Below are 19,202 nucleotides of genomic sequence, written 5' to 3' on the forward strand. Positions count from 1 at the left end.
GCGCTGATGTTTTGGTTTTAATTAAATATATTTTATGTACTAACAAATGTGTGATCGTTAAAGGAAGGAGATTTCATTTCACTGTTCTAATGCGAGAGTTTGTGTCTGTGCTTACAGCCCATTCATATGGATTCATAGCAAATGCATCTTAATTACAGAAGTAGAAGTGTGCCAGTCCACTGATCAATGACTGTGGTCCTCCTCCCTGCCCACTTCAATGGGTCCGTGTATTTCCTGTGCCGAATACTCCAAAGTTGAACGTAATACTCCAGATGGGGTCTTACAAGAGGAGAATAGAGGCACAGGATCACCTCCTTTGACCTGCTGGACACGCTTCTTTTGATGCAGCCCGGTATACTATTCTATGACTCTATGCAGTTGGCTTTCTGTGCAGCAAGTGCATGCTATCAGCTCGCGTCCGGGTTTTCATCCACCAGCACACCACGTCTTTCTCCATGTGGCTGCTGTCAGTCCCTTCATCCCTGTGCCCTTTGGCCTTTGTTCATTCAGCCATTGTCTACCGAAACCCGGACACTTTTTCCAAACCTTTTCACATATTTACATAGTTTCTTCACCGCAAAAGCGGTAGCAGCGCTGCTGCCGGTGGGCGCCCGCCGCCGGTAACGGTGCCGCTCTCGCACAGTAAGGCACCGACCAGGTGCTAGCGATCGGGGTTGCGTGGCGGTGTTTTGGTACCTCCGGCGAGCCGTCGGCGGTTTACGGATGCGGGGTGCCTGGGAGCAGCATGGCGGCGCGCGGGGAGCGGCTCCCGGCTCGGGCAGGTGAGGGCCTATGGGCGAGGAGGGAGCCGCTTCGGTGGGTGCAAGGGGGTCTCCTGCCCTTTGGCTCTCGGGGGTGCAAGGGGATCTCCTGCCCTTTGGCTCTCGGGGGTGCAAGGGGATCTCCTGCCCTTTGGCTCTCGGGGGTGCAAGGGGATCTCCTGCCCTTTGGCTCTCGGGGGTGCAAGGGGATCTCCTGCCCTTTGGCTCTCGGGGGTGCAAGGGGATCTCCTGCCCTTTGGCTCTCGGGGGTGCGGGGACGGGAAGCTCAAACCTCCCGGTGCTGCAGCTCCCGCTCAGCGGGGCAGCCCCGGGGAGTTCCCTGGGAGCTGGCGGAAGAGGGGACAGATGCGCACAATTCCTATGATGCGGAGCCGGGCGCCTCCCTGCCTCGCCAGAGCTCCCCCTAAGCCTGCCCTGGCCCTGCTTACCCGCTGCAGCAGCTCCCGGTTCCATTGCCTCCCCCGAACCCTTTCCCATCTCCCCAGGCTTCCAGAGCAGTTGAGTTAACGCTCAACAAAGTGAGCAGTGACTCCATAGTGCTAGTGAATGGATAATTATTTGTTCCCATCTCCTCACCCCTGGGAATTTTGGTAAGAATGAAATCCACAGAAGACATTGAAAATAATAATTGTCAGACATGGGCAGTAGTTTTCTGTCATAATAGTAAACTTGTGAATACCTCAGAGACTACATACATGTGAGAAGGGTTTTTTTGTCTAATGAGAACACAGTAAGGGCAAATCCAGATAAATGTGGCCTGTAAGTTAAATTTACCAGATGAATAGTAGGGGGGATTCATTAAGCTCAGTGTTGAATTGATGATGTTTTGCAGTAGGAGTATTTTAAACGATGATGCCTTTCTCCTGGAAGAGGGAATCTTTGCTCTCTGTTCATTACCTAGTCTGGGGAGAAGATAATGACCTTATTCTGGGCCTTAAAGCCCAAGTCTATGTCAGTCCTATTCGTGACAGACAAATACCTGGTTTTCTTGGTGCAGGGGTGATGAAATATCCATATTGTTTTTAGCTTGCAATATTTATTTCTTACCAGAATGGTAAGAAATACTACTTCTTATTTATAAGAATATATGTAACTTTCTTTCTTGCTTCAAGGCTCTTTATTGGCTTTGACTTCTTGGATAATGGAAGGTACTTTGATGTTGAACTTTTCTAATACTGAACAAGTAATTGGTGTCTTTGTCATTGGTCAGGAGCTGTAATTTCTGCATGTTTTGAGAAGCACTATAGGTAACTTGTCCTTCTGTTTGTAGGTAAAATTGTTATAAAATTGTTGTGCTGCAAGTATTGATCCAAGGATGGTCCAAGAATCATTTCCAGGCAGTTCTGGGAAGACTGCCATGGAATGACAGCAACGTTTAGGTGGGAATGGACAGCTGGAGGTCCTGTCATCCGCTCAGTGTGGGGTTAACCCGAAAACTGGGTCAGGTTGCTCAGGGCTTTGTTCGGTTGAGTTTTGAGCATCCTGAGGGATGGAGAACCCATAGTCTCATCCTTTCACATGCACGTTCTAGTCCCCACAGCCTGTGTGTGGCTGGGCTTCATCACCACAAGGGTGCAGTGCGGCATTGTGGTCAAGAGAACTGACTGTTCCAGGATGCAGAAACTCTGAGTAAATACTTTGAAGACCCTAGGTCAAATAGAATCCAAGTGATTCTGGCTGTAACTGGATTGTTGTTGGGAAGACTATTGTACTGCTGCTGAGCCACGATCTCCACAAGCGCATGGATGACATTACCAAGTGTGCTGAACATGACTCTCCTCATGCCATTTCTGATGGCGCAAGTGAAACCACCACTGCAAAGCCCTGAATGCTGATGGGAGTTCTTCCTCCTTGGTGAATGGTGTTGGAGAATCCTTCCTCAGCAGCAGATAAACACATTTCTGATCTCTGGTTCCACATGGAGTCTATGGGGCTAGTCTTGGAAAGACAGATGCTTTCATATACAAATATAAGATCTCTGCTGCTGGTAATCAGTAGCTTTCTTGCACTGTGCCTAAGTGAACTTGAACTCTGGTACACTTGAAAAGCAGCATGGCAGTAATCCAGGCTTCTTGTCCCAGGCAGGAGAGGTTTCCTGGGGCTCTAGCTCCAGCATGCTGCACTGCCCTGTAGGAGTGCTTGGTGCAAGCACTGTCCAGGCTACAACCCTCTTGGTTTATGAGCTTTCTCTGCCTTCTAGGAGACACCATTTCCAAGCCTTAAAATGGCAGTTGACACAAACGCTTTAGACAGAGGCAGATATTTTACTACAGATACTGTAGCTTAAGAAATGCCTGATAACCAAGAGAACATCCAGGAATGGACAGGAGTAATTTAATTCTTCTCAGAGTGCAGTGATCAGAATGGAAATTTTGGTTATTTACATGGGAACTTCATGTGCAAGGGATACACAAGGAGACACGGGCACTTGCTGATTGTCCTGGTTTGAGGCAGGATAGCATTTTTTCTAGTACCTGGTACAGTGCTGTGATTTGGCTTTAGTCTGAGAACTATGCTAAATAACACACCAATGGTTTAGTTGTTGCTCAGTAGTGCTTACCGTAAGTCAAGAACTTTTCAGTCTCTTGTGCTCTGCCAGTGAGGAGGGGCACGGGAAGCTGGGAGGGAGCAGGCAGGACACCTGACCCAAACTAGCCAAAAGGGTATTCCATACCACAGCATGTCATGCCCAGTATATAAACTGGGGGGGAGCTGGGCAGAAGGAGCTGATCACTGCTCAGGGTCAAGCTGGGCATCAGTCAACATGTGAGCAATTGTATTGTGCATCACTGTTATGTTGTGTTTTGGTTTTTCCTTGGGAGAGAGGCAGGGTTTTTTCCTTTTCTCTCTCTATTATTATATGTTTATATTTTGCTTTATTATTTATTTTACTTTTATTTCAATTATTAAACTGTTTTTATCTCAGCCCATGGGTATTTGTTTTTTATTATTCTCCTCCCCATCCCACTGGGGAATGTGGGGGGAACTGAGCTTGCAGATATGTAGTATTTAGTTGCTGGCTGGGCTTAAACCATGACAGTTCTTTTTGTTGTGCTTGTTCCCTGGGCTGCATTATGTGCTATCTTACCCACAGTATGTGTTCCCTATGGTCATGTTTGTTATCCTTGGGGCTTGGGCTAAGATTATCATTCTAGTGTAGTTTGTAATACTGGTATATGATATAATGAATCCCTGGGTATGAAACTAATTGGGTGTGTGTGCTCAGCATTGGTGTCACCTCTGTACTTCAGGAATCATCTATTGGGAACTATTGATTACACCTTTTGCCTCTTCTCCTTGGAGAGCCAACTTATGGGGGAAACATCCTCCTTCCCTCCTTCCTTCCCTCTTTCCCCTCCAGGCTGATTACGGTAGTATTTGAGAATTTTAAAGATTTTTAATATCCTTTGAGTACCCTTGAAATCAACCTGGTCCTTCTGCTGGGAACCAGCACATTGCTGTATATAGTTCAGGTTTTATTTAAGGTTAAACAGTTGTTTAAAAATACCACCCAGAGATCTTCCCTGAGGCTGAACAGTTACGAGTGGCAGGGTGTGTGGGATAGTATGGGCAAGTACCTACTATAGTGGGCACCTCCGGTGTTTTGGAATTTCACCCCTGAACAAGTGCAGAATCTAGAGAACTAGTAAAACATTTGGAAAAAGTATGCTTTCATCCTGCAATTCCAGAGAGGCACAAATCACTGCAGCATGCTAGTGCATGCCTACTGAGCCCTGCTCAACACTGCAGTACCCTCAAGGGGAAAAGAAGGTCTCTGACGACAAACCAACAGGCACTGCAGCTCCCATCCCAGTGACTGCATTGTGGCACGATGCTGTTGCCCGGGTGCAGAACCTGGTGGTGAAGGTACGCCATGTAGATGCTCATTTACCCAAGAGCTGGGCCACTGAGAAACACCAGAACAACCAACAAGTGGATAAAGCTGCTAGGATTGAAGTGGCTCAGATGGATTAGCCTGGTGGCCCCAAGACAGCTCAGGCCATCAAGGCAGAGATGCAACATATAGATGGGCTTGTGATTGAGGGGTGAACTTAACAATGGACACTATTGCTCAGTGTCCATGGGCAATGTGAAATGTGCTTCAATTAAACAAGCCAAGCGGTTAAAGCCTCTCTGGTATGGATGGCAATGGCTGAAGTACAAATACAGGGAGGCCTGGCAGATTGACTACATCACACTCCCACTGATCCACCAAGGCAAGCACCATATGCTTACCATGGTGGAAGCAACCACTGGATGGCTAGAAACATACGCTGTGCCCCAGGCCACTGCCTGGAACACTATCCTGGGCCTTGAGAAACAGATTTTGCAGTGACATGGCACCCCAGAGAGAACTGAATCAGACAATGGGACTTATTTCTAAAACAACCTCTATGAGGCCAAAGAGCACAACATCAAGTGGGTATATCACATCCCCTATCATGCATCAGCTTCTGGGAAAATCAGACAGTACATCAGACTGTTAAAAAGTACACTGAGAGCAATGGGGGGTGGGACCTTCAAACACTGGGATACGCATTTAACAAAGTCCCCTCGTTAGTCAGCATTAGGGGATCTGCCTACAGGGCTGGCCCAGCCCAATCAGAACTTTTCTGTACTGTAGAGGGAGATGAAGTTCCTGTGGTGCACATAAAAACTAATGTGGGAGGATGGGGAATTCTGGTATGTGCCTCAAGGGTGGTTTATTTTGGGGGAGAATAGCCAATGAATTAAACTGTATGATGTTTACTGCTGCTTAACACTAATGGTATCATTTCTATCTCACAGAGATAGTAAAAACATTCCTATAAATGAAATAATTGTGTTGTTATTTTGAGATGTAGCATAGTGTGAATAACAAAATAAATGTTAGGCCTTGCTAATCAAACAACTTGCACCCAGCTTTACTGGCATTAGTTATCTTGGGTGGCACACAGGTGATAATTACCATCATTCATAAAGTTCTCATGTATTATCCAGTAATGCAAGGCTAAGCCCTAGATCTGTGGTTGAATTGCATCCAGCAAACTTCTTGGTCACTACTTTTAAGAATAAGAGAATCTCCTCTCAGTCATGCCTGCCCTTCAAACAGAGCAAGATAGCCAGAGCCTCCATCTGTGATCAGATCTGACTCACAGGACACAATTAGATAGCACAAGCTGGCGTTGTGGTGCCAAATTCCCTGTGTGGGAGCAGGACCTGCTGCGCACCTCCGAGCAGCCAGGGGAAACTGTTTTGCATGTGCTTGTGCAATCTGATGTGGAGGTTAGTGACCAGGTAATCCACCTCCATGGTGGCTCTCCACATACCTCTGATGAGGAACCATTCATGCAGAATCCCTCTCCAGCTCTCTGCTGATCACCCTTCTCTCCCAGCCTAGGGTTTCTGTTGGGTTATTTTTCCTTAAGTGTTTTTCATTAGGCTGTGTTTTTCATCAAGCAGCTAGATTTGCCATGTGCAATGAGCCTTCCTCAGGCCTGTGCTTTCCAAATATATTAAAGAATACAGAGCAATGCTACAGTGAGTTACAGCTGCTCAAATCAAAATATTTTCTCTGGCACAAGAGAAGGTCTTGTGCTTAGCCCTGTGAGTTTGGATGGTTCAAACTCACGCTGGCTTCATTGCTTCATTTTCACAGATTTTACTTTTCCTCCCACTCTAAACAACCTCTAATTTTATGATTATGACACTTTTTTAAAGGGTACTTTTGTACATCAGTATTAAAAGAAATACTTAGTCCATCCTGGAGGACTGCACACTGCACCAAGGGACTGTTTATGTTGTGGTGAAGACATCACTTTGCATGTTAAGAGCATGGAGCAGTTGGTTTAGCCCCATGGTCCTTTTCTGCTGCTGCATGAGACCTAAAGCATTTTTCACAGGTTTTTTGTTTCTCATTATTTGACTTGTATGAGTGAACAACTCGCCTCCTGCATGGCACAGTAACTGGAGATCAGAAGGAAAGGCATGCTCCACATACTGGCAGCACATGCTACCTACCCAAGGGAAACCTGGTGAAGCCTTCATCTACAATTAGCATACTGGAACAACATGTTACCTGGCATCAGGAACAGCAGACCTGTGAAGTGCTGGGTGCAGCTTTCCTCCCAAAAGAAGCTGACTGCTGCCACGATGCATCAACAGAGAAGAGCTGCAGCCATGGCTAGGCATCTGGCCATGATCTTTCTCAAGTCTGTTTCCACCAAACCCAAGAAATCAAGAGTTGGTGTTATCATAGACGAGCCTTCCCCTGCAGGAAGAATTGAGGGACACCTAGAAATAGCCATGGGTGCAGCTGGCCCACGCCAGGCACACACCCACAGTAGAAGTAATGTCAGACCTAGGAGTGACTACTTTGAAGTAGAAAGTGATACTGTGGCAAGGCTGCTACAAACCAGTGGTTTTGTAATTGAGCTATAAACTTCCCACCATCATTTCAACCATATAATCATACGGCTTCAGCCATATGACCTCCAGGATGTGGGTGCATCATGGCTTTATACAGACACACTGTGATACACTCTTTGTTCTCTATTTCCTTCTAGGGTTTAAATTTAAAGCAACTTGGAAGAACAGAAATGCTCCCGTTTCTAAAGGCTGGGGAGTTTCCAGGCAGACAGGTTCTGCCATAATTGTTTAGCACATGGCTTCTGGTGTCTCCTGCTGGACCTTTTCCAGTGACGCATTTTCAAGCTGGTGTCTGTGGAGAGGGGAGGTGAGAGCTGATCTGCCTGTGAAAGGTGGCCAAGAGCAGATTACATTCAGCAAGCTTAAAAACCCTTGTGTGTGGTGTTCGTGCTTTCCTGGACAGACCATAATGGCCTGCAAGTCAAAATGGAGGTGAAAATTGCTGATGGCTGGACCCTGATGGCATCCTGCCTGCTCAGCTGCCTCCTTTGCAAACTCATTGTGTCTCATTGCTGTGTTTTTGACATGAAGGGGACAGCACGAGCCATGGTCTTTGCCAGGGAGGAGTGGGCTGTGCTGAACCCATACAGAGCAGATGCCATTCGTGCTGATGGATCATACTTGTCACGGTGAAGGGGACCTTGTGCAACCCTACCAGTTGTGAGAAGTAGTACCTGATAGCAGTGCATTTCTGAGTGATGCCTGCCAGGGAGGAAGACAAGGCATTCCGAAACCAGGTAATCAGCATCCGTCTCCCCTCCCAGTGCTGGGAATCACTCCCCTTTCTTGCAGCTAGACCTTGTTACCTGTCCTCCTCCTCCCCATCCTTTTATCATCAGCTTGGCTTTTGCTCACCCCTTCTCCTCTGAGTAATCAGCTCTGCCCAGCTTCTCCGAGTAGCAGAGACCACCAACGGCCAGCAGCAGTCATAAATCATTACCTAGTGCATGGGAGCCTGACTTCTTCACCCCTCTTTTCCCCTTCCAAAAGGATACTGCTATGCTCTGAAAGACACAGATGAGTATTTCCACAAAGACATGAAGAAACATGAGGAAACGCTTACTACTGGGCTGCTGAGCAAAGGCAATCAGTGTTTTTCCTCTCACGCTACACTTGTGCCTCCCCTGGCAAAGATAAAACCTTCTCCAGAAAAGGCCTGCACTGCAGCAGGAGACCCAGTGCTCTGAGTAATGCAAAATCACAGGCAGGAACCCTGCCTGCTGGGAACTGGCTATTGCTAACTTCTCCCAGGCAGCCCATGCTGGATGGCAGCCGTGCTGGCTGAGCCATGGATCTTGCAGGGGAGCAGGAGGGAGGCAGGGAGACGGGCTGCATTCCAGTTGTCACATGCTGCGCCACTGATTGATATCCCCAAAGGGCAAACACCAGGGAGATGTGCCCTGCCTCACCCTGCAGTCATTGCTGCTCTGGGGCATGTTTCCCTACAGAAAAGCGTTTTTGCCTTCTGCGTTCTTTGCAGAGCAAATGCCAGCATGAGCGGTCACTGCTGGCACCCTGCTTCTCAGTGTGATATCACAGAGGTGGCTACTCTAAAAAGCAATCCCTGGTCATGCAGTCACTGATGAACCAGGCACACAGTGCAAAGGGTCTCATCCTGTGTGGGTGCCCCTCCTTGAGCCAGGGTACTGGGTGCTTGGGAGGGTGGAATTGGGCTTGCTCAGCTGAACAGGGAGCAACCAGCAAAAGGCAGCCCAGAACAGATGGGAATCGACACTGGATGCCAAAAGGAATTAGTACCTAAGAGATGCTGGCTGTGGTCAGGAGAGGCTGGGGGGGAGACATCAGCTCGGGAGGTTTTAAAGAGCAAGAGAGCACAGAAGAAGCCAGGTCTTCAGATTGTGACATAACACTGGAAAGATTCTTTTTGTTTGTTTTGTGAAGTAGAGTGTAAAAGCCTCATGTTTGAGGAGAAGGGGAAAACATCCAGGCTGGACTGCTTTTTTACACTGTAAGAGTCATCCCTAAATGTGTGAGGCTTTGCTCATTTCCCTGGAAATCAGGAGCGACTGCAGCAGGAGCATACCAGTGTGGGCTTGGCCAGTATGTACATGGGCCTCCCACATCTGGAGACAACTGGGCTCTCTAAATTTAAACTTCCCTTCATACACTTTCTTTTGGGCACTATTTACAACCACAACCAACCTGCCCTGGGACTGACACAAACCACAGCTCTTCCCCTGATCAAGGCAGCCTTAAGCATTCCAGAAAACACTTGCCTATCTCCGTGTCTGATGCAACTGGGCTCAAGTAGGTGCTCTGTGGCTCTGTAAGGACACCGTCCCTGTCACAGCAGCTCTTCCATAAGCAAAAGGGACAGGCTGGCCCTAGGCTATACCATTCCTCCATAGCTCCTTGTCCTTTCCTCTGGCATGGAAATATGCCAGAGGGCTGAGAAGGGATCTCCCACTGTGGCAAACTGCACTGGTGCAACGTGCATGGAGGCAGGTGGATCCTGCCAGCGCACGCTGGCTAAAGAGACAGTGCTTCTGCTTCAAGCAGTGGCCAGAATTTAGGGCTTTAAAGCATGAAGTGGCATTTTGGACCTAAGCAGCACTGACAGGATGGATGGGCTGTGAGTGCAGCTGGAAATAACAAGACATCCAGCCTCAGCAAGGTATTTTCTGTGTCTGTGGGGTGCCACTGATTACAGCTGGGGCTTATGATCTCTGGAAGCACAGCAGTCAAATGTCCCAGCAAATCCCCCACCATCACCAGAACAACTCTTAAAGCAAGAGAATTGGATGAACAAAAATGTTTAACATCCAAATGCATTTTTTATTAATTCATTTGACTTTCCTGAGCAATGCTGAAGAGGAGCCCAGTCTGCCTCCCTGCAGCATACGGCTCAACTGTCCTACACAGCTAAGCCACATCTAAGGAATAGCAGGAAAAAGGAAAAGCAGAAAAAGTTGCCCCAAAGCTTGGAGAAGCAAATGATGCCTGATACCCATTTGATCTGACCTGTTTCTGAAGGCAGCAGAGGGCACATCTCTCACCTCCATCTGTCTCTTTTACCAAGGTGAAGGGACATAGACATTCCTGAAGAAACTCATAGGTGTTTTTGTAAGAACAGAGGAAGCACTGGCAGCTGCTGTGGGTAGAAAGCAGGTTTTAAGGGGAAAAATAACTCTTCATTCGTAACCATTTCTATCCAAGCAGAACTTGGCATGGGAATATCTATAACCCATTTCCTCTTCAATGAGATAAAAATGATGACTGAGATGCAAGAGCAGGTGGGTGATGAGATTATCGGTGTTCCCCAGCAGGATGTCTGTCAGCCTTTCCGGACAGAGCTCAAACTCCCTGTCATTTCCTTCCATAATTCATCCAGAGCTGCTGCTACTCCTGAACTTGTCACAGAGCCTAGTCCCCTTGGATTGGCTCTTGGAGCATTTGTGGCAGCCCCATCCAGCTAAGTATACCTGCTGCCTGTCCCAGCTCTTCTGCAGCAGAAAGCAGCACAGCACGTCCCCAAAACCTCGATCACGTGCCAGGAAAAATCACAGTGGCCTGAATCCGATTTTGGCAGGTTTTACTTGTGAGAGCAAAGGTCATAAAAATGAAGCCAAGGACAGGGATGCATGGCCTAGGGTGACTAGAGCGATAAATGCACTGACAGACGCTACGCAATTCCGCAGCCATCACTGCTAGACTTGCCAGAGCTCAACCCCCTCAGCTCGTTCTCTGCTCTGATAATCACACACTGAAATGAGGCCATGCCCAGCTCCTTCTCAGGAGAGAAGGAGCACCTTCTCAGCAGAGAGGAGTGTCCCTGATGCCAACACCCTTGGCAAGGTAGACAGGGCGGCAAGCAGATGGTGCATCTTTGAGCCCAAAGTCACCCCTCATCCCACTGTTCTCATTTCACCCATCAGTCACTGGCAGTGGGAGTGTGGTGGGAAAAGCCATGTTCACCAGCACAGAGCCCAAGAAATGCCCTAGGAACCACATGTTGCATAGCCATGTTCCAGGGTTGTATGTAGAGTCATAGAATGTTTTGGGTTGGAAGCAACCTTAAAGATCATCTATTCCCAACCCCCTGCCACAGGCAGGGACACCTTCCACGAGACCAGGTTGCTCAAAGCCCCGTCCAACCTGTCCTGGGGACGAGGGTTCCCACACCCACCTCCACTTGTTCCCCACACAGAGGGTGGGGGGCACAGCTGGGGATGGAGGCCAGCACCCATGTGCCTCCTCCATGCTGGAAAGCCATGTGCAAGATGGGAGTGGGACTGGCAGCACTGGTGTAAAAGGAGGAAAGGGTGCCACTTTATCCTGGGGGGTGGATGCATAACACTCCAAAAGTCACAAAATAAGGGGAAACAGTCCCATGGATGAGCAGAAGGTTTCCCAGCCTGGGTGCATAGGATTGGTTCACATGAATGCTGTGTCATTGGTGTGGGGGACTGGCAGGTGGACAGCATGGTGCAGATGTGGGGGCATCCATAACGTGTGGTTCCCCCACAAGAGCTGTCAAAGGCCAAAGAAGCTACACCTGGTCCTACACCTGGATCGGGGCAATCCCAGGCACAGCTACAGGTTGGGCAGAGAAGAGATTCAGAGCAGCCCTGCGGAGAAGGACTTGGGGGTGTTGGTTGATGAGAAAATGAACATGAGCCGGCTTCAGTGTGCGCTTGCAGCCCAGAAACCCAACCATATCCTGGGCTGCATCAAAAGGAGCGTGACCAGCAGGTCAAAGGAGATGATCCTGCCCCTCTACTCTGCTCTCGTGAGACCTCACTTGGAGTATTGTGTGCAGTTCTGGTGTCCTCAACATAAAAAGGACATGGAACTGTTGGAACAAGTCCAGAGGAGGGCCACGAGGATGATCATTGGACTGGAGCACCTCACAGGCTGAGAAAGCTGGAGCTGTTCAGTCTGGAGAAGAGAAGGCTGCGTGGAGTCCTCATAGCAGCCTTCCAGTATCTGAAGGGGGCCTGTAGGGATGCTGGGGAGGGACTCTTTGATTAGGGGCTGTAGTGATAGGACAAGGGGTAATGGGTTTAAACTTAAACAGGGGAAGTTTAGATTGGCTATAAGGAAGAAGTTCTTTACTATAAGGGTTGTGAGGCTCTGGAATGGGTTGCCCAGGGAAGTTGTGAATGCTCCATCCCTGGTGGTGTTCAAGGCCAGGTTGGACAGATCCTTGGGTGACATGGTTTAGTCTGAGGTGTCCCTGCCCATGGCAGGGGGGTTGGAACCTGATGATCTTAAGGTCCTTTCCAACCCTAACTATTCTATGATTCTATAGGCTCTCACAGAAGCTGGCAAAGCTGGGATCCCAGTGACTTCCCGTTTCTGTGCACCGGGGCAGGGAGCGCTGTACTGCCACGCACTGAGGAGTAGGGAAGTGCCCTGTCCCAAGCTAGAGACCAGGGGCTGGGCACCACGGCAGGTGGGACAACATGGGGGGGGCTGCCCCTGGGCACTGCAGGGGCTCCCAACAGCATGCACAGGGGCTGGTGAATTTTGGGGGTCATCAACCGCATGCGTGGGCTCCGGGAAAGGATGAATGGATGGATGGATGGATGGATGGATGCAAGGCAGCTCCCGTGCCAAGGGGCTGGCTTTGGGGTCTGCCTGCTCCATGACTGGGAGCTGTCTTTTGAGGGGGGATCCCAGTGAACATGCACGGATCTAGCTTTTTGAGTCACCGGCTGCAAGCACAGGGGCTGAACCAGGCGGTCCCCGAGCCGGCAACACCGCTCACCCCCGAGGACGAGGCTGCCAAGGCGGGTGTTGGTGCCCGTGCGTGGCGAAGACCAGGAGCAGGTGGGGGCCGGAGGAGAAGCGGGGAACCGGCAGGGGCGGCCGCTGGGCGCCGTCGCGAGCGCTGCCGGTGCCGCCGCGGGTAGGTTACGTACCAGTGGTCGGTGCCGAGCCCCCCGCCAGCAGCCCCGGAAGTCATCGGGCTCGGGATGCGGGAACCCCTGAGCCACAAGGGCCGCGGCGCGGCGCCGCACCGGAGACATGGCAACCTTGCGAGCCCCCCCCGGCCCGGACGGAGCCTGCGCAGAAACCAGCGGGACAGGAGTGGCGCATGCGTAGTGGAGGCCGCCCCTCCTGATGCCGGCCTGCGCAGACGTAAGGGTGGTGGCTGGGTAGTGGGGCGGGGAGGTGTTTTGTGCGCCTGCGCAGTGTGGAGGCGCGGCGCCATGTTGCCGGAGCGGGCTGGGGGGAGGCGGTGAGTGCTCCGGTGTCGGGTTCCCTCCTCCTCCCCCGGCCCGGGGGCCGCGGCCGAGCAGGGCCTCCCTCGGCACCATGAGTGGAGGCGGCGGGCGGGTGTGCGACCTGTCCCGGCGCAACCCCCAGGAGGACTTCGAGCTCATCCAGCGCATCGGCAGCGGCACCTACGGCGACGTCTACAAGGTAGATGCAGCTCCGCGGGCCGGCGCGGCTGTGTCGTCTCTCCCTCTCCCCCGCTCCCACCCCGGTGGGTTCCGTTGTCAGCTGCCTGGTCGGTCTTCCCCTCCAAAAGCTGAGAGGGGCTTCTGTTGCCAAGCGACGCTTCCCCCTTTCCACCACCCCCTGTTCTCTCGCTGTTGTGGGCAGCACCGTCGCCTCTCGTTCTCCCGGTTCTAGCGGAGTCTGTCCCGTCACACCGGTCCCAGTCCTGCTGGCGGCGCGTGGGCTCCCGGTCTGGCCGCCTCCGGTTCCTCTCTGAAGGGACCCTGTTCCCCGCGCCTCTTCCTGCGCTGGCCTGGCCGACCCCTGCGAGGGGAGGACCCTCGGGCCCCGCTGGCGGTGCGGGACCGCGGCGCTCTTCGGTTCCTGCGGCTGTAGAGCCGCCCCGGGAGTTGGTGCTTGCCGCTGTGCTTCGGGAGTCCGCTTCACGGGCGGGGCCTGGGGGTCGGCTCCTCTCCAGACCGACCTTTGGGAGTGCGTAAATTGCATGTTTGATCGCTCGTTTCCAGCCGAAATGTCACTTGAAATCGTGTGCCTGAAAGCGATCAGGGGTGTTGATCCCGGCCACTGCTCCCATCGCTGTCTTGGGTGAAAATACCAGCGTTTTGTGCTTGTGTCTCTGTAAAACGTGAGGCTGACCAGGCAAACTGGGGAGCCAGGAAAGGTGTCATTGAGATCAGAGGCTTTCATCATCCTGCCCTAACTTCAGAAATGTAGGAAAAGCAAAATTAAAGCATCAGCAGCTGAGTGTAAGTTTGACTTTTTGGGCTTTATAGCATACTTTGACATTTTTCTCTGCTCTGCAGCGTTTGTTGCTATTTGTGTATCCATCCAGGTGAACTCTTTTCTGATGGGATGTGACAGCTTGTCCCTCAGGTACCCACTCCTGTTTGGTGACAGAGCAGAGGGGAGATTGGAAGTTTGTCATGTGCAGCCTGTTGGAAACATCACTTTAACCGTGTGCTTTCCAAGTGTCTTCTGGTCTGGTTTTGTCATCATAGAATGTGTGTGTGTGTGTGTGTGTGTGTGTGTGTGTGTTTAAGAAAACTTGCATTGTAGGCAGGGCTGTAGGGAAACCTTTAGAGTCATTCCACGGTTTGAGGCACACAGAACTTGCTCTGATGCTGTCTTTGACTAGGTGAGTGCACCTAGAATGAAGTCTTATTTGGGTTGGGGTGATTTTGGTTTAATCCTGGCTCGCTTAAATGTTACGAAAGTTTCAAGTCCTAAATCCTCTTGTTACTGTGTTCTTAGTATGCCAACTCCCTGCTTTATTTATTATTTAATTGAAAGGGGGCTTTGTATTGTTTTCACCTTGCCAGCTTCCTTGGAGTATTTGTCTGCCGTGTTGATTTTAATTATTCAACTCTACTTGCCTTATGCACGTTTTTTTGGGGGGTTTTGTTTCCTGCAAGCTGTTCTCTTAATGTTTTCAGCTCTGTTTCTGTTGCAGTTTTTAACTGCCATATTGACTCTGTGATATCTCGTCAGATTTTTCTCAGTGCTCTTTACATTATTATGATGGATGTGAATTAGCCAAGTAATCAGTGTTTACAGTTTAATTTTGAGGATGTTACCTCCAACCATAGAATGAATATTTACATTTGCAATACTACTAGGCATATAAAACTTGTTTCATTGGATTTGTCAAGGTTTTCTTGATTATGGAACTTGCATTGCAGTAGCCTTCACTTTGGTGCTCTGTGTGGCCAGTATTTGTCACTGCTTGTGACTTTTGTTTCATAGAATCATAGAATCGTTAGGGTTGGAAAGGACCTTAAGATCATCTAGTTCCAACCCCGCTGCCGTGGGCAGGGACACCTTACACTAAATCATATCGCCCAAGGCCTCATCCAGCCTGGCCTTGAACACTGCCAGGGATGGAGCATTCACAGCCTCCCTGGGCAACCCATTCCAGTGCCTCACCACCCTAACAGGAAAGAATTTCCTTCTTATATCCAACCTAAACTTCCCCTGTTTAAGTTTGAACCCGTTACCCCTTGTCCTGTCACTACAGTCTCTAATGAAGAGTCCCTCTCCAGCATCCCTATAGGCCCCCTTCAGATACTGGAAGGCTGCTATGAGGTCTCCATGCAGCCTTCTCTTCTCCAGGCTGAACAGCCCCAACTTCCTCAGCCTGTCTTCATACGGGAGGTGCTCCAGTCCCCTGATCATCCTCGTGGGCCTTCTCTGGACTTCAGTTTGAGGCACTGAAGTTCTCTCCTCCTGACAGCTGGGTTAGAAAGGGATGTATCAGCATCAGGACACACTAGGCTGATACTACAATTATTTATTTCCTCTAGATGAGAGAGAAGTAAGTATTTTCTGATCAGGTTGTGGACAACATATGGAAATCGAGATGTGCTTTTCTCCTGAGTGAATTATTGCCTGTTTCATATTGAGGGAAGGTTTTGCCAAAGAAGCCTTTAAAGTGGAGCATGAAAATGGTCCAAAAGTAATAATGACAGCTATTTACTTTTAATGTGACAAAGAGGAAGTAATATAGGCCTAAGTGTCATCCACATGTGAGTTTACTAAGGCATTATCTTAAATTTGTGAGGGATTTCCTAAAGCCTCTTTCACTTGCTTCATCTTGTTGGTCTGTAGGTTAGCTTTGTGGTTGATTGAAATAATTGTGTGAGGTTGAGATTAACTGTGTGGTAATGGTGCTCATCAGTGGCGGGATTTCAGTAGAGTGGATCCAAGCACTGGATGTACCTGGGCAGCTTCAAGATATTCTTTGTAAATTGCAGTTTCCCTCTCCTTAGCAGGGAGAGCCATTTTGGGAGGTGTTTCTGCTGTTAGTAGGGATTATTACCTTAATAAGTGACAGTCATGTTGGCATTCTTGCTAAATGCTGACTTTCCTGTAACCTGCTTTCCTGGCAAAGTGTTGAGGAGCTGAAAGCCAAGCAGGCTGGCATCTTCTTCCTTGTTCTGTTTTAGTTGAACTACAACAGGACATAGGTTAGATGTTTGATTTATTTGAAAAAAAAAATAATTATATAAAAATAAGTAAAAGAGGCAGAGTCTATACTCTGAAGATTTTTTGAATTTGAAGTAAGAGCCTGTGGTGTGGACTGAACTACAGAAACTCAAAGGGAAGAGGTATGGGTCAGATATATCAGTCCTGCTGTTTGCTGGTACCTGGAAGTGTGCTAGAGCGCTGCAAGTATGGATTTTTGGCTAGAAATAACACCTTATAACTATCTGCCCTCCCATCCAAGTTTGGTGTTCAGAAAGGCCTTGGAGAAGATGATAATTCATCACAGGAAAGGTAGTGGGTAACTTGTTCATGCCATTAGCTCTCAAATATGCAGTCAACAGTAAAGTGTCTCTTCTAACTGGTACCAGTGCAAGCTGGTTGTAGGAGACGGAGTGTTATCTGGGTTGTTTAATTCTTGATGTATCCCAGAGACATGATCAGTGTACATAATGCTGTTTTCAGTGAGGGTATGAGAGATGATGTTTGGATGTTTTAATTATTTTTTTCAGTGAATCTATATTGCCCCTATAGATAGCTGGAATGTTAATGTTGCAAAGTTCTTATTGTAAATTTAGGTAAAACACAGGACTTAAAATCTGTTCCCTTGTCCAGAGATGTCTCCTCAGAAGACTAAAGTGAATGGAGAGATCGAGTTACTACGTTGTCAGATGGTTGATGCATCTGTAACAAAACACAGACAACCTGCTAATAGTGTTCTGAGTTGAGTACTCGAGTGTTGCATATCCTGTTTTTATTTATACGGGTTTGTTTTCTATGTCTCGGTAAATTTGCTTGTCAAGTAATATAGCTTCATCTAAAGTCTAGTTTAGAGCTAATAGCAAAAGGGCAGTTACATGTCAGGAAAATTCTTGAATGTCACCTTCTGTTTCTGTCAAATATTCTTGTCCAAAGCAACACTCACTAGAAAAGGTGAAAACTAGTTCTGCTGTAGTACAGGTCACTTCTGTCTTTGTGTTTCTGTATTTCACTATTGTAAAGAATTTAATTGTGTAAGGTGGTCAGCAAAGTGTAGAAGAGTTATGTTTGTTTGATGGTGAAAAAGAGACCCTGCCCTGTCCTGTTCAGTTTCAGGAAATACTCCTAGAGTTAAATGAGGTGATTGCTTAATGTAGTTTGCTCTGTGTTTACTCCATCTCTCCTTTAGAAAGACTTTTGTGTCTCTTGGTATGAAACTGCCATTCTAACCATCCCTAGTCCCAGGTCCTCTGTAATTTACGCTTTTTGTCATTTATGGCTTCAGACAGTTGACAGATGAAGATGCAGGACTCTGTAAGGTGCACTTTGCTTGAGATCTCATTTTTAAAAAGAAAAAGCCCTAGCGCTTTGGCTTGTGAGTTGGTTTTGGTGAGGGAAGTCATGTGCCTACAGCTCAGCTGCTTTGCGCTGAAGCCCTTGGATCCTGTGGACGTCTCTGAGGAACACCTGGTTACTGTTGCTGCTGTCAGCCATATTCCAGTGTCTGGTTTCTGATGGTGGTTCTGTGTGTTGCTGGAAGAGGATGTGTCCAAGGCAGCTGAACCTGAATTTTGATAAACTCCCATTTTGCAGAGTCCTAAGGACAAATCTCTTCTTTCCGTGTCTGTGTCCTTGCTCTCCCCTCTTTCCTGGGGTGATCCAGTAAGACTTCAATTCTTCTACAGCTGTGCTCCTTCTGAAATACTGAAAGTGTGCCTTTTAGTTGTGTGCTTTTTCACAGGCACTTTGGTCTTCATTTCTGCTTCACTGAGCTTACAGCTGGAAGCTCCATTTGACTTTTCTAGGAATAAATGTCTATGTTTCGAAGGCTGTAATTTCAGCTTTAATTCTCTTTTGAAGCTTGTCAGGCAGGCAGAGAGGGGTGGTTGTTTTGCCATCCCAATTTTACTGTGCAGAGTAAGTACTACAGGGCATAGGTTCTGTGACTGTGGTTTCATTAACTGATAATCCGTGCCTTGTGTAGGGGATTTTGTTTGCTTCATTTCAGATCTTTTTGTTTGACATCGCCTTTATCAAAACATTGCTTTCTAAAATTGTAGCTCTGTTGGGTTTTGGTATCGTGCCTCCTACCAGAATGTGGAACATTATTACTTTTAGTGTAATTCTTAGTTCAATTTCTGTTAAGTGCAGTTTTGATTCCGTAGGATGAGCTGAAATGATGTAACAGCTGACTGTTGCCAGAGAGGGGTGATTCCCTACCCTGCTCCTGGCTCTATTGCTGCTTACCTGGTGTTAGCTCTGGCACTCACTGTGGTGCCTGGGCTGGTGTGGTTGGTTCAGCTGGCAGAAAACTAAGTAAAAAGAAGGGGCAAGTGAGTTTCTACTGGCTTGGAGAGTTGACTCTGCTGCTGGGGACTTGTGTGGGTTTGAGAGAGGCTGAAGGGGAAGAATGTAGGACTGGAAGCAAGGGGATTGGGAAGCCATTTGAGTGCATTTTCCTGAAGAATGGAGCTAATCCAGTTCAGGAAGCCTGTCTATTCCCTGCGACCAGTTACCCCATGAGTAGCAACTTGTTTAGAAGTTGCTGCTCTACATTTTGTTCAACAATTCACATAGAAAGTAGTCAAAACCAGAAGTGTCCTGTTGTTACTGTCTTAGATTTGC

The 19,202-nt window shown here is 48.5% G+C and overlaps 1 protein-coding gene across 4 annotated transcripts in view; it reads left to right on the forward strand.

Moving 5' to 3' along the window:
- Positions 1-13,410: 13,410 nt before the first annotated feature.
- Positions 13,411-19,202, forward strand: part of MAP4K3 (mitogen-activated protein kinase kinase kinase kinase 3) — an 80,502-nt gene continuing 74,710 nt past the window's right edge. The window contains exon 1 of one of the 4 annotated variants that reach the window (XM_057396874.1): positions 13,411-13,580. In XM_057396874.1, coding sequence (XP_057252857.1) covers positions 13,473-13,580 — 108 coding nt within the window. In that variant the 5' untranslated portion in view covers positions 13,411-13,472. Of the gene's footprint in view, positions 13,581-14,125; positions 14,366-19,202 lie in introns of those variants that run through there. The other 3 variants (XM_057396880.1, XM_057396883.1, XM_057396878.1) reach the window with 3 other exon arrangements.

The sequence above is a fragment of the Pezoporus wallicus genome, unplaced genomic scaffold, assembly GCF_028554395.1.
Source record: "Pezoporus wallicus isolate ANWC-B61680 ecotype Strahan unplaced genomic scaffold, APGP_CSIRO_Pwel_v1 contig_7265, whole genome shotgun sequence".
Lineage (NCBI taxonomy): Eukaryota > Metazoa > Chordata > Aves > Psittaciformes > Psittacidae > Pezoporus > Pezoporus wallicus.